Source organism: Panthera tigris, chromosome A2, assembly GCF_018350195.1.
Source record: "Panthera tigris isolate Pti1 chromosome A2, P.tigris_Pti1_mat1.1, whole genome shotgun sequence".
NCBI classification, from domain to species: Eukaryota; Metazoa; Chordata; class Mammalia; order Carnivora; family Felidae; genus Panthera; species Panthera tigris.
The window spans coordinates 15,971,848-15,997,619 of NC_056661.1; the positions used below are offsets into that span (position 1 = coordinate 15,971,848).

The 25,772-nt window shown below is 45.9% G+C and overlaps 1 protein-coding gene across 2 annotated transcripts; it reads left to right on the forward strand.

Moving 5' to 3' along the window:
* The first annotated feature begins 17,539 nt into the window (after positions 1 to 17,539).
* On the forward strand, positions 17,540 to 25,275 carry CCR2 (C-C motif chemokine receptor 2). 2 transcript variants are annotated; one of them, XM_015540450.2, is made up of 3 exons: positions 17,540 to 17,605; positions 17,764 to 17,872; positions 21,869 to 25,275. In XM_015540450.2, exon 3 carries the CDS (start codon positions 21,880 to 21,882, stop codon positions 22,999 to 23,001), a length of 1,122 nt encoding a protein of 373 aa, XP_015395936.2. In that variant the 5' UTR covers positions 17,540 to 17,605; positions 17,764 to 17,872; positions 21,869 to 21,879; the 3' UTR covers positions 23,002 to 25,275. The 2 variants fall into 2 exon arrangements, with proteins under 2 accessions (XP_015395936.2, XP_007088478.2); XM_007088416.3 differs by lacking the exon at positions 17,540 to 17,605 and having other exon boundaries at positions 17,661 to 17,872.
* Positions 25,276 to 25,772: the final 497 nt, after the last annotated feature.

A 25,772-nucleotide genomic window follows, 5' to 3' on the forward strand; every position in this document is an offset into this window, starting at 1 on the left:
TTCCTTTCAGCAGGGTTTTGTAGTTTCAGTGTGCAACTATTTGATTCTTTTTGATGCTTTTATAAGCTAAATTGTTTTCTTAATTTCCTTCTCGGTTTGTTCCTTGTTGTTATATGAAAATGCACTGGGTTTTTTGGGGTATTGACTTTGTATCCTGCAACTGTGCTGGATTCGTTTATTAGTTCTAACAGGTATTTTTGTGGACTCTTTAGGGTTTTCTATATATACAATCCTATCATCTGGAAACAGGTAATTTTGCTTCTTTCTTGTTGGTTTTGCTGCCTTTTCCTTCTTTTTCTCGCCTAACTGATCTGGCCAAGACCCTCAGTATTATGTTGAAGAAAAATGGTGAAATCAGGCATCCTGTCTTTTTGTAAGCTTAGAGAAAAAGCTCTCAGTTTTTTATGGCCTGAAAGACTTTTTAATCTATTCTCGGGGTTAAAGAACATCAGAACTTTGCGAAGGAAGAGGCCATTTTAGCAACCTAATCAACAGGGGTACAGAGAGATCAGAAAAGAAAGAGAGGGAAGGAAAGCACCTGGCGGGTATAATGCATTGAGTGTGGTGCATATAGTTTCCCTTAGGTGTGAAATACATCACAAAAGAATGAAATATAGAGCAAAAGGTACTAAAGAGAGGCCAAAAGTCTTAATCGAAGTTGATTGTCACTGAATGAAGTGGCTTTGCCTTCACCCCAATGAATGAGTTCCCAAGGAGACTCCAGACTTGATTTTAAGCTACAGCAATAACACCACCAACAAAAACCCAGCGTCTAAAACCAGAAATCTTAGAAGAAAGAAGAAGGCCTTGGGGGACCCAGCCCATGTCTATTCCAGAATGAGTCTCCCTCTAGGGTCCTGGCCCCTCAAGAGCTATGCAAAATGCACCCTTGCTACATCTGTTGAAAGAAGGAAAGTTGGTCTAAAAATAAGAGAAGGAACTGAAACATTTCAGAGAAGGCAGGGTTTAAGAGCCAGAAACAAAAAGAGGAAGGTAAATGAAAAGAGGAATGGAGATTTCCAGAAACTTCCCCCTTTTCCCTGACTACTCCGCCAAAAAAGGGGAAAAAATAGTCAATGGGAAACAGCTCTGAGAAAACAGCTCTGCACCAGTCCAGTTGAGAATTCAAGCAACCTGACCTGAAGAGCTGGGCTGTTAGAGCTAAAAGGGCTTGTCTTGAAAATGTCCATCCCTCCCACCTCAGAGAAGGGCCGCAGAGCTAATAAGGGTCAGAGACGGGCTGGAAAGTCACTTTCGGACACCTGTCCTGTGTTTTTTTTCATCAGACCGCCATATCAACATGATGTGCTCATTCCATTGAGTTGGGATCTGTCCCCCGAGCTTTCCCCAGTGCCAGGTTTACCTCGAAGACCATGGTTCTCGGAGTGAGGTCCCCCCCCTCAGCAGCACCTGGGAACTTGTCAGAAATCCACATTCTCAGCCCCACCCCAGGCCCATGGAACCTGAAACTCTGGGGTTCAGGTGTTAACAAACCCATTGGTGAGTTCTGACGCACTAAGGTTTGAGAACCCCCGGTGCAAGAATTAACAATTCCTTTTGCTCAATAGAAAAGCAAAAGCAATAATTAGCATGTATGTCACAATTTACAAATGAGCTTTTAACCCGCCTTCTTTGTCATTTGACGGTGGAGGGTGGTGGCGCTCTTAAAACATCTGTGAGAGTAGAAAGTCCAGTACAGATATACCGGCTTTATGACCTCAAAGATGGAGTCCAGGGAAGGGAACTGATTGCTGGGATGGCAGCCCTAGAGAGGGCAAGGTCAAAACCGCAACTGGCTTACATAGTTACCCCAAGGCACTCCCGGAAAAGACTTACTGCTTCTAGATCAAAGAGTTATCAGCGAGGGTTACCTCTCAGAGCATTCTTAGAAGCATATGATGCAGGGTCAATTGTGTCCTTGTACAGAAGAGGAAATGATAATACAAACAGCTCCCGTTTTCTGAGGACTTACGTATGACCCTGCCGGGTAGGAAGCTGTGTCTCAGAGAAATAAAGTTGCCTTCTCGGGCTCACCAGGTGGGCCTGGAAAAGCTGGGGATCCGAATTGTAGGCTGTCTGCCTCCCGAGGCTGCTTCTCCGGGGAGGCTGCCTAGAGCATCCTGGGGCATCCAGATCACGAGGGGACAGCACTAGACCCACATGCTCCCTGGCGATGCCGATGCTGCCGGCCACGGACCACACTTTGAGTAGTGACGCCCTCGACTCTAACTTGAAGACGGATCAGGCTGATGCGACAGACGAGTAAGAACTAAAGCTCTTCGTCCGGTATCTCCATTGCCTCCCTTAATCAATAACATACACACAAGCCCAGCCATTTCCCCTTTAGCTTCTCATCCACGTCCCACCCTCCTTCCCCTTCCATTGCCTTCTCTCCAGTTACCTCACCCCAGGTAACTCTTATAGTGGCTTCCTAGCGCCTCAAGCCCGTAGGTGTGTTTGGCCTCAATCCATTCTGCCCACCTCCATCAGGTTCTCCTCATCAAAACACCAATTTATTGAAGGCAGTCCTGGGATAACAAATCTGTTCCCCCTCCTTGCCGAAAACTCCCGAGCTTTTCATTCAAGGTCTTCTGTGACATCCACAAGTCAATTTAACATCTTAGCCTTATCCCCAGTGTCTACACCACATGCTGTATGCTATGACTCGTTCCCTACCTGCAACTTTGTTCATGCCATTTACCAGAAATGTCCTCCCTCCCCATCGTCCCAGATTTAAATTCTCTGGAGCTCATTTCAAATGCCCTTTTCTCATGAAGTCTTTCACGAAAACCCCCATCAGGAGGTGCTCCTTCCTCTGAGCTTTACAAAATGCAGAGTTCTTCATTTGTGGCCATTATCTTACGATGCCTTGGAGTAAAACCTCCCCAGCTTGCCACATTTTCATTCCCTAAGAGACAGAACCTTATCACGTCTTACGCGTCTTTGTATCTCATTAGCACGGCACCAAAATACTTTAGGTGTTCAGCTAGCATTTGATGAATGAGTGCATATATTCTGTTTCCAGTCATATTTGCATATGTTGCAAGTGAGCCATTTATTTCCCCTGATATGAATTCCCCTAAAGAATCATGAAGGTCACTGCAAAGTCATGAACAAGCATAGAGGGCGATTCATCAAAAAACTCTACAGGCTAATTAGTACCTATCGCAATACCCATCCACCCGACTTTAAAGCCAGCTAAATACTGGCCAACTTCATGAGTCAAAGAGGAAAAGATAGTAAAATATAATGAAAAGCGCCCAGCTAGTCCCAAATCCCCTTGGGCCCCAGGTAATAAATAAGATCCTACGGCAATACTTTATGAACAGTAAACTTCCTGATTCTCTTGACAGTGAAGCAAGAGCTGAGAGAGAAGTCTGAAGAACCCTTATCTCTGGCTGCCACCACGTTTGAAAACAATGGCCTTTCCTCCTTGCTGCCTCCCAAATCACAAATTGGCCACCTCTAACCACAAAGAAAAGGGAAGCCATATAAAAACCACACAAGGAGGGGAATTCTGGGAAATGTAGTCTCTTGCTCGCCTTCTACATGCTCCTGATCAAAAGCCTGTACAATGATGTGTTGCTCTTAAACTCCTCAACAAGGTGTTATACAATGCAGCCCCTTCGAGCCCCACAGACCTTCAGATTACACTCTGTGCTCTGGGCACACTGGCCTTCTTTTGGTTCCTTGCAAAATGGTGATTTCTGATCCAGATGGCTTAGAAACTTCACTCTTTGACTGTATCCTTTCTGCTATGATGATATGGCAGTGGTTTAAATGCACACACACATGTACATACATGTATTTGGAGAGAGAGAGATATATGTACATATTTATACACACACATAATATACCTCCAAAAAGACAAATCTAGGTTCTAAAACAAGCATCTCTGGGAGCCAGAAGTGAAGCACGAAACCAATGTGGTGACTGGCGCTAAACCATAAGCTTGCTGGGCCCAGATCCAGAAGTAGCTGATGGCAGCCAGGGTGTGGTTTCTGAGAGGTAATGGGTACTAAAAGTGTGTGCTTGAGATGGGGAGCCTGAAAGTCCAAGGTGGGTAACTCCTGAAAGAAGGCTGCCAGCTGTTGTCCACACTTTCCCCGGGCCACAGCTTGTATCAAGCAATAGGCCTAAGGACACAGGAGGACCAGATGTCACCTGGAATCCAGGCACTGAAGCAGGCCACCTGCTGCTATACCCCCAATATCTCCTCAGGGCCAGTGCTCAGCATCCCCACACAAAGCCTGGTTCTGGCCTGAGGGACTAGACGGAGAACACCACAAAGCAGCTGGACAAGGAAAGACAAGCATAAAAAGGAGAAGACCAAATATTCTTTTATTCAAAATGAGATTACAAGTGAATATCCGAACTAAGGCTTATAGCTCACAGTCAGAGGCGAGTGAGGTTCTAGCACTCCTGATAGAAGGTTGGGATGGAGGGATAGAAATTCACAAATGTCTGACTCTAACAGAGACTACTGTGCACCTTCTAGAGATTCTCCTTCCTTAGGAGCCCCATCTTGTTTAGTAACAAAATCCTGGGCCAGGCAACGATATCCAGGCAAAAGAGGACTTTTTCCCGGCTTCCCTTGCTACTAGGTATTACTAAGTCTGGACAATGAGAAGTGAACAGAAGAGTTATGTAGAACTTCTGCAGATTCTCCTTAAAATGAAGGCAGAGGTTGCCTTTTTTTTTTTCTTCCTCACTTGCTCTTTCCTGTTGTTTGAATGTGGACACTGTGGCTGGGCACATCTGAGACCACCCAGTGATCCCGGGGACAGAAACTTTGTGTCAGAATGGTGGGGTAGAAAAAGAAGTGATAATAACCCTCAGTATTTTTAAGATGGCAGGATTTCCCAAACTGAACTACAGATTCAGCTCAACCTCCATTAAATTCCTGCTGACATTCTTGCAGAAATTGACACACTGATCACAAAGTCGATATGGAAACGCAAGGACCCGGGACCGTCAGAACAATCTTGAAAAGAAGAATAACCAAAGTTGAAGACTCACGCTTACTGATTTCAATACTTACTGTAAACTTTGGGTTAGGCAATGTTTTCTTAGATATGACACCAAAAGCACCAAGAATAAAAAGAGAATGGATGAATTGAACTTTATCAAAATTAAAAAGATTTCTGTGCTACCAAGGACACCATCAAGAAAGCAAAAAGACTTGCTTTCAAGAAACCCACAGAATGGGAGAAAATATTTGGATATAATACACCTAGTAAGAGACATGTGCCCAGAATACCTAAAGAATGCCTACAACCAAATACCAAAAAGATAAGTAGCCCAACTTAAAAAACGATGTGAACAGGCATGCATGGAACAGGCTCCAAAGAATATGCAAAAAGGGCCGATAAACACATGAAAAGATGTTCAACATCATTATCTCTTAGGGAAATGCAAGTCGAAACCACAATGAGATCCCAACTCACATTTACCCAGATGTTTATAATTAAAAACACAGATAACAACTGCTGTTGGCAAGGATGTGGAGAAATTACAACCCTCAGACATTGCTGATAGGAATATAAATTGTATAGCAGGTGCTTTGACAAACAGTGTGGTAGTTCCTCAATAAGTGAAGCCTTGGGTACTGTTGGAGCCAGCGATTCACTTCTAGGTATACATCCAAGAGAAATGAAGTCCTATATCCGCATAAAAACTAGTATACCTGGGGATGCAAGCTGGTGCAGCCACTCTGGAAAACAGTATGGCGGTTCCTCAAAAAACTAAAAATAGAACTACCCTACGACCCAGCAATGGCACGACTAGGCACATATCCAAGGGATACAGGTGTGCTGTTTCGAAGGGACACATGCACCCCCGTGTTTATAGCAGCACTTTCACCAATAGCCAAAGTATGGAAAGAACCCAAATGTCCATCGATGGATGCATGGATAAAGAAGATGTGGTGTATATATACAATGGAGTATTACTCGGCAATCAAAAAGAATGAAATCTTGCCATCTGCAACTACGTGGATGGAACTGGAGGGTATTATGCTGAGTGAAATTAGTCAGAGAAAGACAAAAATCTTATGACTTCACTCATAGGAGGACTTTAAGACACAGAGCAGATGAACATAAGGGAAGGGAAACAAAAATAATATAAAAACAGGGAGGGGGACAAAACAGGAGAGACTCATAAATATGGAGAACCAACTGAGGGTGACGGGAGGGGTTGTGGGAGGGGGGATGGGCTAAATGGGGAAGGGGCATTAAGGAATCTACTGACATCTTTGTTGCACTAGATGCTAACTAATTTGGATGTAAATTTAAAAAATAAAATTAAAAGTAAAAATTAAAAAAAAAGCTTTTCTGACAGATCACCTTGGCAATATTCTACATAAAAAAAAAAACAACTAGTATACAAAAGTGTATATTAGCAATAGTACACTATATCAATGTAATATATTATATTGGACAATATTATATATATAATATAAATTCATATATTAAGATATATTGCATATTATTATAATTATATATTAATAATATATTAGTGCATCAAATAGAACATTATGCGAGTATAATATAAACAATACAATCTACAATGTTATATTAATGATACTCTGATATTATAAAATATAATGTAGTTCAAATAATATAATATATGACATTATATTAATTATAACATTAGCAATATTATAGTAGCAATGAATAAATATAGTAGCCCCAAAATGGAAACAAACCAAATATCCATCAACTGATGAGTGGATAAATAAAATGTGGTATGTCTATAAAACATGATTTGGCCATAAAAGGAGTAAAGTTCTGATACACGCTACAACATGGATGAAGTGTGGAAAAATTGTGCCAAGTGAAAGAAGGCCACTCATGGAAGACCATATATTGTATGATTGCATTTCTGTGAAGTGTCCAGAATAGACAAATCAACACAGACAGAAGGTAGATGAGGGTTTTCCTGGTGCTGGCGGGGTGGAGAGACAGGGAGTGGGAGAGATAATGGAGAGTGATAGATAATGACTCCAGGGTTTCTTTTTGGGATGATGAAAATATTTTAAAATTAGCTTGTGGTGATAGCTGGACAACTCTGTGAGTATACTAAAAAAAAAAAAAAAAAAAAAAGTGAATTTTACATTTTCGATTGGTGAGTTTTGTGGTTTGTGCGTAATATCTCAATAAAACTGTTAAAAATCAGGGAAAGGATAAACTACTCGATAATGACACAATTAGTTAGCATTTAGAAAAAAATAGACCCTTACCTCACTCTATGCACAAAAATAAATTCTAGATGAATCAGGTGCCTAAGTACGACAAGCAAACATTTAATGCGTTTAGAATACAATCTTCATGACTGTAAGATAGAGAGGGATTCTTTAAATAAGATATAGAAAACACTAGTCGTCAAGAAATATTTTACTAAGTTGAATTAAAAGAAAAATTTCTGGGGTGCCTGGGTGGCTCGTTGGTTAAGCGTCTGACTCTTGATTTTGGCTCAGGTCATGATCCCAGGGTTGTGCTTAAGATTAAGATTCTCTCTCTCTCTCTCTCCCTCTCTCTCTCCCTCTCTCTCTCCCTCTGACTGTCTCCCCCATTTGCATTCGCTCTCTCTCTCTCAAAAAAACAAAAAAATTGGGTCCATCAAAAGAAATCCGGGAATAAAGTTAAAATAAATCACAGTGAGAATATATTTGCCAACAGTATTTCTTAAACGAAGATTAGTGTCCAGACTTTATAAACAGCTCCAACAAACTTCCTTAGTAATCAGGCAATGTAAATTAAAACCACAGTCAAGGGGCCCCCTGGGTGGCTCAGTCGGTTGGGCATCCGACTTCAGCTCAGGTCATGATCTCACGGCTCCTGAGTTCGAGCCCCCGTCGGGCTCTGTGCTGACAGCTCAGAGCCTGGAGCCCGCTTCTGATTCTGTCTCCATCTCTCTGCCCCTCCCCTGCTCGGGCTCTGTCTCTGTCTCCCTCACAAATTTGAAAAATAAAACTTAAAAAAAAAAAAATTAAAACCACAGTCAAATGCTGCTAACCATCAGACAGGCAAATATATTCAAGTCTGATGAGAAAGATAGATACCATATGGTTTCACTTATATGTGGAAGCTAAAGAAAAAAACACACAAATGAATAAGCAAACAAAAAGCAGAAAGAGACCTATAAATACAGAGAACAAGCTGATAATTGCCAGCGGGGAGGGGTGGGGGATGGGCAAGATGGGGGCAGGGCAGTGGGAGATGCAGGCTTCCGGTCATGGCATGAGTAAGTCGAGGGAAGAAAAGGCACAGCATAGGGAATGTAGGCAATGATGTTGTCACGGCGTTGTACGGTGACAGATGGCAGCTGCACGTGTGGTGAGCCCCGTAGGACATATAAGCTGTCCAGTAACTATGTTGTGCACCTGTATAACCTTTCCCCGCGCTGGGACCATTCCAAACACGGTCTGATTACTAGGCTTCTCTTTCATGCGTAAACATTTACAGGGACATATTCTTTGATCTAGTGCTCCTACTTTTACTAATTTTCCCCCAAAAGGCAATTATACTAGTAAGAGAAATCTTAAAAATCATAAGGGTGCAGATGATGCAAGCAGTATTTCTTAAGCTTTAAAACAACCCTTGTATCCATAGTAAAAAGAAGTAAATCATGCATGAGAACGATATGCACACGACTCAGAACAGTGTTGTTAACCGAGAGGAGAAAGGGAGAGAAAGACAAATGAGGACTAGGGGCAGGTATACAAGGTAATTTCAGTTGTAGCTCTAAATTTTTACCTTTTCAGAACAGAATAAAGCAAAATAAGATTTGTGAAATGTGGGGCAGTAGGTTCACAGCCACTCTGTCATCTTAAAAAATACTTCTGTATATTTTGAGGCACCTGGGTGGCTCAGTCGGTTCAGTATCTGACTCTTGATCTCGGCTCAGGTCATGATCTCACGGTTCGAGAGTTCAAACCCCGTATCAGGCACTGCGATGACAGTGCAGAGCCTCTTGGGATTCTCTCTCTCTCTCTCTCTCTGTGTCTTTCCCCTACTTGCCCTCTCTGTCTCTCTCAAAAATAAATAAATAAGCTAAAAAATTTTTCTGTATATTTAAATTTCCCATTTTGAAAACAAAAATGCAACATGTAATTTTTTTTTTAACTGGCTCTTTTCTGCTTCCTGGCCTTCACTTGTATAGGTCCCTCTACCTGGATTCTTCACACAGTGGTTAACAGCAGGGGTATTAAGGGGCACCTGGGTGGCTCAGTCAGTTAAGCGTCCAACTCTTGATTTCGGCTCAGTTCATGATCTCACCATTCGTGAGTTCAAGCCCCCCATCAGGCTCTGCAATGACAGTGCAGAGCCTGCTTGGGATTCTCTGTCTCCCTCTCTCTCTGTCCCTCCCCTGCTCTCTCTCTCTCTCTCTCAAAAAGTAAATAAATAAACTTTTGTTTATTTTTGAGAGAGAGAGACAGAGAGAGAGTGGGGGAGGAGCAGAGAGAGAGGGAGACAGAATCTGAAGAAGCTGTCAGCACAGACCCCGATTCAGGGCTCGAACCCATGAATCGTGAGATCATGACCTGAGCTGAAGTCGGGTGCTTAATTGACTGAGCCACCCAGATGCCCCAATAAATAAATAAACTTAAAAAAAAAAAAAGAGCAGGGGTGTTGAGGCACACCGCTTGGACTTGAATCCCAGTGCTGAGTTGACTTAAGGAGAGATTCTTAAATTCATTGCCTCAGTTTTTCTCCTGAACATTGAGTATAATAATAGCATTGAGCTCAGAGGGTTGTCATAAGGATTAAATGCGGCCACTAGACAGAGAGCACTAGAACAGTGCCTATAAGCATTTAATAATGTCTTCCATTGCCATCATCATCATCAATATCACCATTATGATGAAATCTCTTTGGTCAACTCTTATTCACCCTCCATATTTTTGAGGTCAGTTAAAATACTACTTTTTTTTTTTTTTAGAGAGAGAGTGTGTGTCGTCAGCAAGCAGGGGAGAGGGACAGAGGGAGAGAAAGAGAGAGAAAGAGAGAGAGAGAGAGAGAGAGAGAGAGAATCTCAAGAAGGCTGCATGCTTCATCATTGTTGAAGTCCAATTTACCTATTTGGTTGTTGCCACTCATGTTCTTGGTGTCGTATCTAAGAATTCGTTCAAAATCAGAGGTCATAAAGATTCACCTCTATATTTTCGTCTAAGAATTATATTGTTTTGGCTCTTATATTTGCATCATTGATCCACTTTGAGTTCATTTTTATATATGATGTGAGGAAGGGATCCAACTCCATTCTCTCGCATGTGGATATTCAGTTGTCTCAGCACCATTTGTTGAAGAGAATGTTCTTTCTCCAGTAGGTGGTCTTGGCAACCTTGCTGAAAATCAATAGACGTAGGAGTCTATTTCTGGGCTCTCAATTACATTCCACTGATCTATAGGTCTATCCTTATGCCAGTTAATGTAGCTTTGTAGTACATTTTGAAATCGGGAAGCTGGAATCCTCCAAGGTTGTTTTTTTGCAAAGAGGCAAAACTCTCAGCAAAATACTGGCAAGCTGAATCTAATGGCACATTAAAAGAATTATACTCCATGACCATATAGAATTTATCCAAAGAAAGCAAGGGTGATTCAACATAGGAAAATCAACCAATATCATACCTGATATTAACAGAGTGAAGAAAAAATATATTCACATCTACATCCAAAAAGGATATTGGTCTGCAGTTTTCTTGTGGTGTCTTTGTCTGGTTTTGCCAGCACGTCAATTCTGATTTCATAGAATGAATTAGGAAATATCCCCCTTTTTCTATTTTTAGGAACAGTTTGAGAAAGACTGATGTTAGTTTTTCTTTAAAGGTTTGGTAAAACTCACCAATGAAGCCACTCAGTCCTGGGCATTTATCTGTTGGGAGATTTTTGATTTCTGGTTTAATCTCTTTATTTTATACAGATCTTTTCAGATTTTCTATTTGTTCTTGAGGCAGTTTTTGGCAGTTTATGTTTTTCTAGGGATTTTTCCGTTTCATTTCATTTGTCCGTGTTACTTAATAGACATCGTATATGATATTCTCTTACCATCTTTTTTATTTCTATAAATTCACGAGTAATATCCCCACTTTCATCTGATTTTAGTTATTTATGTGTTTTCTTTTTTTCTTCGTACAGCTAGGGTTTTGTCAACTTTGTTATCTTTTCAAAGAACTAACATTTGCTTTAATCATGCATTACTTTAAATAGATATATAGGGGCGCCTGGGTGGCGCAGTCGGTTAAGCGTCCAACTTCAGCCAGGTCACGATCTCGCGGTCCGTGAGTTCGAGCCCCGCGTCAGGCTCTGAGCTGATGGCTCAGAGCCTGGAGCCTGTTTCCGATTCTGTGTCTCCCTCTCTCTCTGCCCCTCCCCCGTTCATGCTCTGTCTCTCTCTGTCCCAAAAATAAAAATAAAAAACGTTGAATAAATAGATATATAATATATTATATATATAACACATACTATGTCTTTATATGGATGTATACCTGCACTGCATTACAAATGAGTTGTCCTCTCCACACTTGTTCTTTCCTCACCACCAAGTGCTATTTATGGTTCTTATAAAGCCAGCAGCGGTTGGGCACATCTTCAACTAGCCACACTTGGGAAGGGTCTTTCTATCTTCCATCACCCACCGCCCATCCAGAGGGAGGCCTCAGTCACGTCCTCCAATCAGAATCTCTGCCACATCCAGATTTGCGGGTTTCTTCTCATGCCACCAGCACCTGCAAAGAGCACTATGTGAGCTGTTTTCGGATGGCTACAACATCATGCCCCTCCCTGGGACACCTCAGAAACCACACTCAAATGGTAGCTGTCAGAGGTGGGAGAGGAGTAGTTATGGCTTCTACTGCCGTGTATGAAACCTCATCCTGTAGGTATTCACCCATCCTCCTCTCACCACGCCTTGCGGGGAGGGCAGGTGATGGCGGCGACAGTGAATTCTAGCTTCTGGTTTCCCAGAACGAGCACCCGTCCCACACTGTTGCAATGTCCTGGGGGTCTCTAAAAATGCCTTCCAAGTACTGTGTCCTGACCCATCCCCAGCCATAGCTTTCTCCCCAGAGCAGGCCACCTCCGAGACCAAGATCTGAGTCTGGTCGCAGAGTAGTTTAAAACACTGGGCTGTAGAATACAAGATTATCTCCCTTCCTCCCTACCTCAGGTTCAAATGACATCCTCTTAAGTCACTTGAGAGGGCTTTTCGGCAGCTGGATGTACTAAAGATTTTGACTTCACTTCTATTTTCCAAAGTTTACTTGGCCTTAAGGTATGGAAAACATCCAATCTGCTACCTTTACACTTTTTTATGATGTCTTTCTTTCTTTTTCTTTTTCTTTCTTCCTTCCTTCCTTTCTTTCTTTTTCTTTCTTTCTTTCTTTCTCTCTTTCTCTTTCTTTCCCTCTTTCTTTCCTTCTTTCTCTCTTTCTTTCTTTTCATCACATACCCTTGTCTATTCTTGGTTCACTTGGAAATGGTGGTGACCTTGGAAGAGGAGGAGGGAAACATTCGTGCCTGGCTTCTCTTACCTGACACTGTGGCTTTCCAAAAGCCATTTGCAGTTTCCAGGCTTTCTTGCTGTCATGTTACTTTGTGACTTGAGTCAAAAGCAGTGGAAATCATTTGTGCTATTTTTACCCTAGAAATATGAGCAGAGCCTGTAGGAATGTATAACGGTGCTTTTTCCATGGGTATCACATTGGTCGAGATCACTGTTTTTAACCCATACTGAACATGTAAAATCCTAGAACTCACTGATCTATTTTAGTAGGTCACAGGAAGCATGCAAACCGTAGAAACCACAATCAACCAAAACATCTGTGTTGAAAAAAGGGCAAGAATTTATCTCCTAAGGGTGTCAACCGATCCAGCCACACTTTTCCCCATGTTTTCATTGAACTGAATATTGCCATCCATGCAAGGGAAGAGAGGTTCTTAGAACAAATCTAACGTTCAGCTTCGATGGTCTAATCCCTAACTCAGCTGCAGGCCTTCAGAGAACAGTCCACAAGAATCTTAACCTTGGCCGATGTGGATCTGGTTCTTCTTTCTTCACTCAGGGAACATGACCTATTTTTACTTCATTGGTTTGCAGAACCAAGAGTCCCCTCATCCCTGCCTCAGGTCACCTTGAGACAAGAGGCTGGCGACACACTTTCCTGCAAGTCTGCTTAAAAGGCCATACCCCCTCTTCCACACTGAGCATTTCAGAGCCCATGAACCCAGTGCCAACGGGTAGGCATGAGGCTCTCAAACTGCTGGAAAATCATCGCTCTAACTCTCTCCATGTGTATAAAGAATTCTAAGGTGTACTTATCCCAACTCCCAATTTTCTGACTATCCGCATGGACCAAGTGAGAACCTAGTGACAAAAAAAAAAAAGAAGTTTGACTTAATTGACTTAATAGCTGAGTGATTATTAACCATGCTCCCCCAGATCCACTCTGATTTACCAGGAAGCTGACACCTGTTGGCTACGTCAGCTGGACTCCAGCTTCTCCCTCTTCTTGTCGGGTTCAGGCACTGGCAGGAGGTCAGAGGACTTCTGTTCCTGCTCTCCTCCTGCCCTGTGGAAGTTCTAGCAGCAGCTGGGTCCTTCTATCTTCAGCTCGCAACGGGGATTGGGCGATATTTATTCGTTTGGCCCTTCAAGCATAGGGTAAGAGTTCCCACTAGTCTTTGGACTTCTCGCCACCTACTGGTTCTCTTCACACTGCCCACCCTTCCATACGTTCGCTCAGCCTTACGCTGTGTCTTCAAATTGTCGTCTGAATGTGCCTTCCGTTCTCTGTGCTAGACATAAGACAAAGATTCAGATTCTGGCTCTGCCACCCCCCTACCTCTCTGCCTCTCTCTGTTTATAAAGCAAGGCTGGAGTCGGTGATGTCTAGTGCGAAGACAGAAATCAACAAGGGCAAAATTCTGGGGTCTTGACCTTCCCCATCGCAGACTGACTCAAAGGAACCAGCAGCAAGAGGCCCCAGTGAGGGCATTCCATAAAGTGGGCACAGACCCAGCATCACTGGGTGAGTACAATCTGTTTTACCATTGAAATCTCAGAAAGACCCTTCTGACCCCCGCTCAGAGACCACATTAGGGACCAAGTGGAGAACTTTTCATGTTCCTGACCAAGCCAGGAGCTGTCTTCTAAGGAAAGACCTGAGGCCCTTCTTTCTTCGCACAAAAACCAGGTCGTATGCAGGATACATGGTTACAACAAATGGAAATCCGGAAGGGCCCCCCAGATTTCACGGAGTGTTTTATTGTTGTCGTTAGCCACTATTCTGTTGAGTGCCTACTTCATACCAGACACTATACTAGTTTCTTTGTATCCATTGAAGCCCCACTGACCCCAGAGGCTTTGTTATTCCTAGTTTATAGTTGGAGAAGTCAAAGCTTAGAGATTCGCCAAGGCACCAGCGTAAGATCCTGACCTCAGATCTGCTGAATTCCAGAAAGTGTGTGGAGCCAACTCAGGTGACCCAATGTTCCCTCTGGGACCTGAGGAATATTCCTCAGCACAATTGCCTAAATCGCAGAATTCGCCCTGTCTTTGTCTTTTCTTTTTTTATTGTGACAAAACAAACGTAACACATTATGTTTGCGTCACATCAACTCTTACGATGTCTCTTTGTCTTTTCTTTTTTTATTGTGACAAAACAAACATAACACCTTATGTTTGCGTCACATAAACTCTTACGATGTCTCTTTGTCTTTTCTTTTGTTATTGTGACAAAACAAACGTAACACCTTATGTTTGCGTCACATAAACTCTTACGATTTTAACCGCTTTTGAGTGTATAGTTCAGTGGCGTTAAACACGCTTGTGACGTTGTGCAGCCGTCACCATCATCCATCCCCAGAACTCGTTTCATTTCGTAAAACCAAAACTCTGTACCCATGAAACATGAGCTCCCCATTCATCCCTCACCCAAGCCCCTGGCACCCACCGTCCTACTCTCTGTCTCGACGGTTTTGACTAAGTATCTCATGTCTCATGTAAGTGGACTCACCTGGTCTTTTTTGTGACTGGCTTATTTCACTCGGCATAATGTCTTCAAGGTTCTTCCGTGGTGTAGGCTATGTCAGGATTTTCTTCTTTTTGAAGACCGAATAATATGCCATAGTATGCGTATGCCGCATTTTGCTCGTCCATTCATCCACGTTGAAGCTCTCGTGAATAATATGTCTATCAACATGGGCATATAAATATCTCTTCAAGACCCTGCTTTCAGTTCTTTTGAGTACATAACCAGAAGTGGAATTGTCAGATCACATAGTAATTCTACTTTTACATTTTGGGGGAACCACCACACCGTTTCCTACAACAGCGGTACCATTTTTACATCCCCATAAGAGTAAGCAAAGGTTTCTGTCTGTCCACACCCTCCCCAACACTTGTTATTTTCTGTTGTTTGGATAGTGGCCATCCTGATGGCTGTGAAGTGGTGTCTCATTGTAGCTTTGATTTCTATTTCCCTGATGATCAGTGGTATTGAGCATAGCACGTGCTTCCTGGCCATTGGTATATCTTCTTTGAAGAAATGTCTATTCAAGTCCTTTGCCCAGTTTTGAATTGAGTTGCTGTTTAGTTGTTGAGTTTTACAAGTTCTCTGTCTAGTTTCAATACAGCTTCTCCTGAAAAAAATGTCCCAAGTGCCTTTGAGAAGAATACATAATGCTATTATTCTTGGATAGAGTACTCCATGTATGTCTGTCTGTTAGATCCAGTCGGCTTATTGTGTGTTCAAGTCCTGTGCTTTCTTACTTATCTTCCATCTGGCTGTTCTATTCATTATCAAGAACAGGGTATTGAAATCTCCAACTATTATTGTGCAACTATCTTTTTCTCCCTTCAGTCCTGTCAGTTTTTGCTTCATATATTTTGATGACCTGTCATTAGGTATAGATACTCATAATTGTTATGTCTTCTGACTGTACTGAACCCTGTAATATACAACATCTGTCTTTATCTTCTGTAAGCTTTTTTTGATGTAAAGTCTATTTTGTCAGGTCCTCCTGGTTGGCTCGGTTAAGGGTCTGGCTCTTGATCTCATCTCAGGTCTTGATCTCAGGGTCGTGAGTTTGAGTCCCACGTTGGGCTCTGTGCTGAGTGTGAAGCCTGCTTAAAATAATAATAATAATGATAATAATTATTATTATAATAAATAAAAGCTATTTTGTCTGACATTGGTATAGTCATCCCTGCTCTCTTTTGTTTAATATCTTTTAGTTAATATTTTTCTCCATCCTTTCACTTTCAATATATTTGTGTGTTTAGACCAAAAACGAGTCTCATGTTGACAACATATAGTTAGATCAGGTTTTGTTTTGTTTTGTTATTCGTTCTACCATCTCTCTATCTTTTGATTGGAGAATTTAATCCATTTACATTTAAAGTAATTACTGATAAGGAAGGACTTAGTTCTGTCATTTTGGCATTTTTTCCTATGTGCACACTTACAGGTTTTTTTGTCCCTTTTTTCCTACCCTACTGTCTTATTTTGTATTTGGTTGATTTCTTTGTAGCAAAATATTTAAATTCCCTTGTATTTCTTTTCATGTATGTTCTAAAGCTATTTTCTTTGTGGTTACCACAGAGATCACATATAATATCCCAAGGTTATAACATTCTAGTTTAAAATTTTTTTTAACATTTATTTATTATTGAGAGACAAAGAGAGACAGAGCATGAGCAGGGGAGGGGCAGAGAGAGAGGGAGACACAGAATCCGAAGCAGGCTCCAGGCTCTGAACTGTCAGCACAGAGCCCGACGCAGGGCTTGAACTCACGAACCGCGAGATCATGACCTGAGCCGAAGTCGGACGCTTAACCGACTGAGCCACCCAGGTGCCCTCATTCTAGTTTAAATTTATACCAGTTCGACATCAACAACACACAAAACCCCGCTCTTTTACGGCTCTGTCCTCACCCCGTTTGGTGGCTAGTGTCACAGAATTACATCTTTATGCATGTGTGCCAAGGGGAGTGGGTGGGGCACGGATAGCTGCTACTGTGCCAAGAGCTAAAAATGACCAAAGTTAACTGCAATTGATCATCCAAGCCTTCCCCTGACCATTGCAGGGCCTTCAGTAGACTCCAGAGTTCTGGAATAGTTAGGTCAGACAGATTCTGTCGGTACAATTGTTGCCTGGATAGGGAGAGAGATTTCTAGTGCTTTCCATGCTACTCTCTTCCCAGACTCTCAGTGGTGTTTTCTTTTATAAAAACTTCTTTCTGGAGAGTGGAACCTACACTAATTGAGGCCCTTCTTGCTAAGGACATCTCTAATACAAGAGACAATTTTGCATTCCCTTTTCATTAAAAATCTGTACCTAGATAAAATTTCCAATCTGATCCCAAATCCATTGTGGATGGTCACACGAAACTCTTTATATTGTCTCCTCCATCACCCACAGCCCCCCTGTTGGCATTTATCCTCGGAAGAATGAAGTTCTGTTGTGCTCATTTCATGCAAATTATCACCGGCAGAAGAGAGGAGGAAGATTTCCAGATAGAGAGACCCACAAGATAACCCCAGAGTCGTTAGACACAGGAGCAGATGTACAGGGCGTGCTTGACTCATACTCAAGGTTGCATAAGTAAGATTTCAAAATTAATATTACTCTGAAGTCCTCAACCTAGGGTATAGGGTTCCTGGCTGGAAAAGAAGAACTGTATCACTGTTGTGTGTGGGTTTTTTTTTTTCTTAAAATTTTTAACATTACTTGCCCGTGTATCTCCGCCTTCTTTTTTGCAGGAAACATTATTTCCTTCTTCTGCACACCAAGTTTCTACCTCCAGATCTCTTTGGTTCAGTTGCTGGGAAGCCTGACGCTCCAGGGCCACTTGGGAGAAGCCATCCACTGGTGAGTTGTGGGTGCTTTTTTTTTTTTTTCCATTATTTTATGAGTCACAGGCTGAAAGCATCCCGATGCTGGAGATGTAGGGATGGGAGCACCCTGAGGGCTGCATAGCCCAGGCTCCTGGGGGATCGTCTTCATGGAGGAAAGGGTGGAGGGTGGTGTATGCACCAGGATCATTGGAGAGGCTCTGATAGCAGTGAACAAGTTCAGAGTAGGCTGAGACCCCCCCCCCAACGGGGCTCAGGTGAGAGGACAGCACGCTGAAGAAGACAGGAGAGTAAGGATGCTCAGGCTACTGCCCCTCACTCTGCCCTCCCCAGCCTCCAAGGGCTTGAAAGAACTGGAGCTTTCTATCCCAAATACTACCCGCCCCCATATTCCATATATGTGATGGTCCAGGCCCTGAACCACAATGGGCCCCTTGCCTCAATTCAGGACAGCCACGGAGGCTGAAGTGAGGAACCTCTTTTTCTGAGAGGCGGCTTTTTACTGATTCAGGATGTGTCCTGCCACTTGAAAGCGGCACCTTGCTAAGTGTCTGCTGTGCTAGGAGCTAGGTATGTTGGAGTGACTGGGGAGAAGCAGTGTGGGAAGAGGCGGCTGGTAGTTGAGAAGCCAGTGCAGGTAAACAAAGCGGAGGGGAGGCAAGGTGGAAGCGGTCAGAGCAACCGACTTCCTCGCGCTCCATCCTCTCCCCCCACCAACCCCCGTTCTGAACCACCAGAGGGTCTGGGTTGTGCATTTCTGACTACAGATTTCCTGTGTGCTGCTGAAGCCCAGCCTTTGAGAACCATGGGTCTACTGCACACTTTCCTACCCAGATGAGGAGGCTAACCCTGTGGTTGGTTACAGAATAGCCCAGAGGGTGTGTTGCAGTTAAGGGGCTGTGTGCAAGGACCCCCCTATCAGGTCTCCCGCTGCATTACCTGGGAGGCTAGTCCACAGTGGGGCATCGCGTTTCTCGGTAGCTTGCAGCCTGCTAGTTTTCTGTCATTCATTTACCGAAATGGTATTTCTTCAGCAGCCTCTGGGTGCCAGCTCAGGCTCTGGGGCACCAAGATCTCTCTTTGCAAGGCGAATCCCTAAGCCCTCATGGCGTTTATTTTCTAGTAAAGTGTGTGTGTGTGTGTGTGTGTGCGCGTATGCGCATGAGTGGGGCATGCTCGTGTGGGTGAGTGTGTGGGCTTTAAATCCAAATGCCATAGAAGTTCTGTTCAAGGCATGCAAGGATACCTAGAAAATTGTTACCGGTTCTGCATCCGTCTCTGCGCTCCCAGCCTGGGAATAGAAGCTCCTGGGGTCTTTTTGTAACTGAAGAGCCCCGCGTTCAACATCCAGTTCAGCTATCACTTGTCCTGTGAATCTGGGGAAGTCGTTTAACTCATCCGTGCCCGAATTTCGAATTTCTGCACCGTAAAGATGTGTGAACACGTGCTCACAAAATTATTGCCAAGAGTAAATTAATTAACGCGGGCAAAGCACGTAGCACAGCACCTGGAGCTCCAGGAGCCCTCAGTTTAACGATCCCAGGTGTCCTCCTTGTGGTGGATACGTTGTTTTTCTTCCCAAGCTGGATTAAAGGTTTTATTTAGTTGCTGCAGATTTCCAAGAATCTGGCTTGGTGAAATGCAAAACCTAGGAGAAGTATCGATCACAAGAGAAACTGAAGAATAAGGGCGTGCACAAAGAGAAAAACCAATTCCCAGCCACTACCAGGAAAAAGAATCGACTTTCTTGAGACTATTGATGTTAGATGTCAGACTCAGTATAAAGACTTTCACGCAGTCTCTCAATGAACATTTCTTGGTGCCTCCTGTAGCCAGAGGCTACCCTAAGAGCTGGGGACAGGAACATGAGCTGGACCGCAGGGAGCACACGATGGAAGATGGTGTGATAAGGGCCTGTCGAGAGGCAAGCACGGTTTTATGAGACGCTCTCGAGTGATTGAGAGGGGAGGCGGGTTTGGCCTCACAGAGAAGGGGAATCGGAGCAGCTGGAGGATGGCTGGGAGCTCACGACTCTAGGCTAGGACATTGCCTTTGAGGTCCCGCCACATACAAATCGTGGGGCTGCTGGTGGTTTTCAGCAGAGGAGCGCCCGATCTCCCAGCGCGGTGCTGGGCAAGACGGGTGGAAACGGAGCGTGGTCAGGAGCAAGCCGCGTGCAAGGCGAGACGACGGCAACGATGAGGCGAGCAGCGTCCGAGGCCAGGCGGTAGGGGCTGGCAGGGGGGCCAGACCCGGAGGTGTTTACGAGGTGAAGGTCACTAGACGCGACAGAGGTTGCACAGAGCCCGTCCCTGCTCCGGGCGCTGCGCTCGGTCCTCCTCTTCGCTCACCTCTGCGGCCACTCAGCAGAGCTAGCGTTTTATACATTAAGAAACTGCGAATTGAGGAAGTAGTTAGCCCCAAATACCACAACTCGTAAGTCATTGGAGGCAGGATTTGAACCTGGGTCTGTTGGTTCCTGAGGCCTGCTCCCAGGTTTCTGAAGACGAGGGACCCGGGACAATGCCCACTCCCGCTTCCTGGACAGTCAAGGATAGTAGCCAAGATAAGGAGCCCACCAGCTGAAGGACGCTTCCGGGGGTGTTGGGTTCGGGGTGGGTTGAATGTGAGGTACCTGTGTGATGCCCACTTTGCTCACTGCTGTATCTCCACTACCTAGAATGCAGCATGGCTCACAGTAGGTGCTCAATAAATGCTGGTCAAATGAGTGAGTTCTTACATGCAGGAGGCAGTAGGAAACTCAACTGAGAGGTAGGGGTTGAAAGTTGAGACCAGAAGCCAGCGCATTGGCATTCGGGGGGCCTAAAACCTTGTAATTACACCACACGACTCAGCAAGAACTTTGGGGTGAGAATAAAGAGAACGGGTAACGAGGCGGCAGCCAAGGATCGTGCCCGGGGATTCTCGCAGTGTAGACGGGGGAAGGAGACACCAACGAAGAAAATGAATAAGAAGGTGCGAGACAGGCACTAACCTCCCGGAAGCCAGGCGAGTTTGTGTTTTTTTCCCAAATGTTTAGTAATTTTGAGAGAGGGAGTGAGGGGCAGGGAGAGGGAGAGAGAGAGAGAGAGAGAGAGAGAATCCCAAGCAGGCTCTGTGCCATCAGCATAGAGCCCGAGGCGGGGCTCGACCTCACAAACCAAGATCACGACCTGAGCTGAAATCAACAGTAAGATGCTCAACCGGCTGAGCCCCCCAGGAGCCCCCAAAATGAGTTTTAAATGGAAGAACCTAACAGACGGGTGCGATGCTCAACGAGGATAAAGCTGAAGGAGAGCCAGGCATTGAGCAGTGGGATTGTCACTGCAATCTTGCAGGAGAAGCTTTGGCAGGGTGACGGAGGCAGAGGGTGGACAGGGGTGTCAGCGAGAACGCTCTCGGCTTTCCAGCCACATAACATGGAACGCACCGTAGCTTACAAACAAGGCTTTATTTATTTTTTTCAGAGGATGGGCTGTTCAAGGCCAGGGCTTACGACTTGGTGATGCTGGGACTCTGCCTCGTTTTGCTCCGTCCTCTGAGTCTTTTGTTCAGGGTCCCAAGCACCAGGCCCTCACAAGACAAGCTGCAGAGGCAGAAGGGGACAGGGGGGCCGGGGCTTCTGCTGCTTCTCTCCCGTCAGAGGAGAGCATTACCAGGGACCCCCTGGCAGGGTCCCCTTCCACAGTGCCATCCAGGAGTGGGTCATGGGCCTGCGCGGCCCGGCAGAGGAGGTAGGAAAAAAAGCAAGTATGCAGCGAGGGGAACTTTGTAATAAGAGTCGGGCTTTCTGGGAAGGCCCGGGGTGTTGAGAAACGGCCGGAGGGTCGACAAGCGGTATCTGCTGGAAGGAGTAAAGGGAAGTGATCGCCGGGCGCGTGCGAGCTTTCAAGGAGATGGCTGTGAAAGGAAGGCGAACGCTGGGCCGGGGCTGAAGGGGAGCGGGGACATTTTTAATATCGGGGACGGCGACCGATACGCGGTGTGTGATCATTTCGTCCTCTGATTACAGGGCGGAGGAAGATGGGCGACAACGACACGCTTGCCCTGTTCAGCTACCCCATGCTGTCCACACCCCAGTCTCTGTTCACCACCAGCAGCCAGGGGGGCAACGAGGAACCCACCACCAATTACGACTATGATTACAGCGCACCGTGCCAGAAAACCGACGTGAGGCAGAACGCGGTCCGGCTCCTGCCTCCGCTCTACTCACTCGTGTTCATTTCCGGCTTCGTGGGCAACCTGCTGGTCGTCCTCATCCTCATCAACTGCAAAAAGCTGAGGGGCATGACTGACGTCTACCTGCTCAACCTGGCCATCTCCGACCTGCTCTTCCTTTTCACCCTCCCCTTCTGGGCCCACTATGCCGCCAACGGGTGGGTCTTCGGGGATGTGATGTGTAAGACGGTCACCGGGCTCTATCACGTCGGTTACTTTGGCGGAAACTTCTTCATCATCCTCCTGACCGTCGATAGGTACCTGGCTATCGTCCACGCTGTGTTCGCTTTAAAGGCCAGGACGGTCACCTTTGGGGCGGTGACAAGCGCGGTCACCTGGGCGGCGGCCGTGGTCGCCTCTCTGCCGGGGTGCGTCTTTAACAAGTTGCAGTGGGAAGACTCTTTTTACTCCTGCCGCCCTTCTTTCTCACCAGGATGGAAGACTTTCCACGCAGTCACGAGGAGCGTCTTGGGCCTGGTCCTGCCCCTGCTCGTCATGATCATCTGCTACTCCGCCATCCTCAGGACCCTGTTCCGGTGTCGGAACGAGAAGAAGAAGCACAGGGCCGTGAAGCTCATTTTCGTGATCATGATCGTTTACTTTCTCTTCTGGGCCCCCAACAACATCGTCCTCCTGCTGAGCACCTTCCCGGAATCCTTTAACGTGAGTGACTGCCAGAGCACCAGTCAGCTGGACCAAGCCATGCAGGTGACGGAGACCCTGGGAATGACGCACTGTTGCATCAACCCCATCATCTACGCCTTCGTCGGGGAGAAGTTCAGAAGGCATCTCTCCCTGTTCTTCCGAAAGCACATCGCCAAGCATCTCTGCAAACAGTGCCCGGTCTTCTACGGGGAGACCGCGGATCGAGTGAGTTCCACATACACGCCTTCCACAGGCGAGCAGGAGGTGTCCGCGGGCTTGTAAACGAGTAACAGTTTGCCTCCGACCGTCAAGGCGGGGGGGGGACGGAAAACTGCATGTGATAAAAGGCTTCGGGGGTCCATTGGAGAAGGGAGGCCCGTGAGCCTCTCAGGCAAGTGCCCACGGGAAGCTCAGGATCAGACGCATCAAGACAGACTTCGTCCCTCCCTGTGCGGCCAACGGGCGCTCAGGGAATGTTCCAGAACAACTGCGGGTGCAGACCGTGACTCTCCAAAGAGCTCCTCCCCAGTTCCTGGGAAACGCCACATCTGGAGAATGCCTATGCCCCTCTCCCAGGCTTCACCTGCGTCTCACTCGCCCCGCAGTGCTCTCTCTCTGGTCAGGGGCCCAGCTGGAGGCAGGGAGGGGGCTGAGCAGGCACAGGGGGATGGCGTGTGGGGTCCCGGCCGTGCCAGGAGGAGGGAGCTGCGGGCATGGCTGAGCCTGGGTGAGGAGGAAGGTTTCAGCAGCACTGTCCCCAGCCCCGCCTGGAAGCCCCCCCACCCCCACCCCCGGGTCCCAGAGCCTGGGAACCATAACAACTCTCGGAGAGCTTACTTTGGGTCCAATCATCCTCTCCGGTGCAAGCACGGGACACATTTTTGCTTCCTTGTGATTTATCTGCGATAACCACGCACCCTACACCTGAAATCTAGCAAACCCGATGCCCCGTTGTTCACACGCGTCTCACGTGCCACCTCCCCCGATGTAAAAATGTAAGAACGTTCTTGGTTAATAAAATACACGTAATCTATAATGAGATGAAAAAATAAGAGCCCTCGTCGGGTCATAACCAGGGAAAGGCGGGCGGTGGGGGAGGGGGGAGCAGGTAGTGATGACAGGAAGGAGTGAAGGCTTAGTTCCTGCATCAGGAGCTCAGGAGGGTGTGTGAGGCCACTGCCCCAGCAGTGTTTTCCAGAATCGGAGAGCAGGAAGGCCAGGAAAGAGGCATCAGAACCCATAGAGGCCTCATGTCTTTGGATCTTGCTGCCTGTCCCTGCTTCCTGCTGCCCTAGCCCCTTCTGCCGCCCTCCCCCAGGCCTCATCGCATCACTGGTGCCCAGAGGATTGCCCGGCCCCCAGGAGGGTTAGCCATGGGGAGTAGAAAACGGTGCACCCAGAACTCCTCAGTGGGCCCGCGAGATAGGGAGCGACAGGTGTGGGCCCCGGGGTGTGTCGCCGGGACAGAGAAGGGGCCCGGCAGACGTGGCAGAGGCCCTGCCTTGGACGTCACAGGCGGCCTGTGAACGTCAGGGTCTAACCCACCAGGCAAGGTGGAAGACTCTAGAAGGGCTGGGGAAAAGCGTTTTTGCAAACTACCTTCCAGCGCCTCATTTTTGGATACAGGCGTAGAGTTCAGATACGTAAAAAAAATGAATAAAACTCATCGTCGTCATCATCACCCTCGAGTAAAAATAGAAGTAAACCTAAAACTACAATTTGTAAATGGGGCAAAGCGTCATTTGAAGAGTTGCTCTCAGGTCAAGTCTGAAAATACCGTATTAGTCACCGAAATCTGGCTTTGAGCTTAAAATGTCGGAGCGCGGGCTGCTGGGAACACTACCAGTGCAGCATAAATAGTGTCGATCGGGGAGTCGGGTCTGTGATCCACGGGCTGCCTAGTGATTGGTGTCTAGCTAGTATCATGGGGATCACAGCACCTACTCCACAACTGCCTTCCCAGCTGTGTCTCTATTCTCCCGGACTCACTGCCAGACATCTCTTTTGTGTCCTCGCGCAGCCCAGGATGTCAGGGGTTTGATGCTGTTTGGATGCTTCGGTGCTTTGTAGGTATCCTTATTGAGGCTCAGACTGTCCGGTTTGGATTGGGAGCTCCTATATCGCACGGAGCCCTAATCGAACGTTGAAACCCAATTTGTAAAGGAGGGGCGTTGGGTCACTTAAGGAAGCAAAGACTTTTATCTCGGCGGAGCCAAGTGAAAAATAGCCATGCAGGTACCCAGAGCATTTCGGATCTGGTGCAAGCAGGAAACACGGGGCTTCTGGAACCTGGCAACCCGGGAGCTGGAAGTTGCTCTGTTTCTACTTGCCTGCTTCACAGCCAGAGAAGGCTCCGGAAAGAAGCGTGTGTGTTTGGAGAGGGGAGTGCCTGCTTCGCCTTCAGGTATTTGTATCATCTGAATGAATGCATGAAATTTTGTTTTGGTGATGAGATGGAAATATTGGGGTTTTTAAAGCTATGATTTGGAAAATGAATCAATGCTCGCACTATATTGTTTTTTAAAAATATATATATATCTGGGGGGGGGGTGCCTGGTTGGCTCAGTTGGCTAAGTGTCTGAATTTGACTCAGGTCATTTCAAGATTCGTGAGTTTGCCCCCCCCCCCCCATAGGTCTCTGGGCTGACAGCACGGAGCCTGGAGCCTGCTTCTGATTCTGTGTCTCCCTCTCTCTCTCTGCCCCTCCCCTGCTCACTCTCTTTCTCTCTCTCTCTCTCAAAAATAAATAAACATTTAAAAAAAATTTTTTAAAAATCTGATTAGCGACCCCCCATTTTCTCCTCTCCCCAGCCTCTAGCAACCACCCCATCCACGATTCTGACCATTTTAGACACCCCGTAGAAGGAGAATCGTGGAACATTCATCCTCCTACGACTGGCTTCTTTCACCCAGCATAACGTCCCCAAGGTTCACCTATGTTGCCGCACAAGGCAGGACATCCTTCTCTGTAAGGTTGAGGAATATTCCACTGCATGTATATGATGCATTTTCTCTATATGTCTACCAAAGTGCCCCAAATTCCAGTTATACAA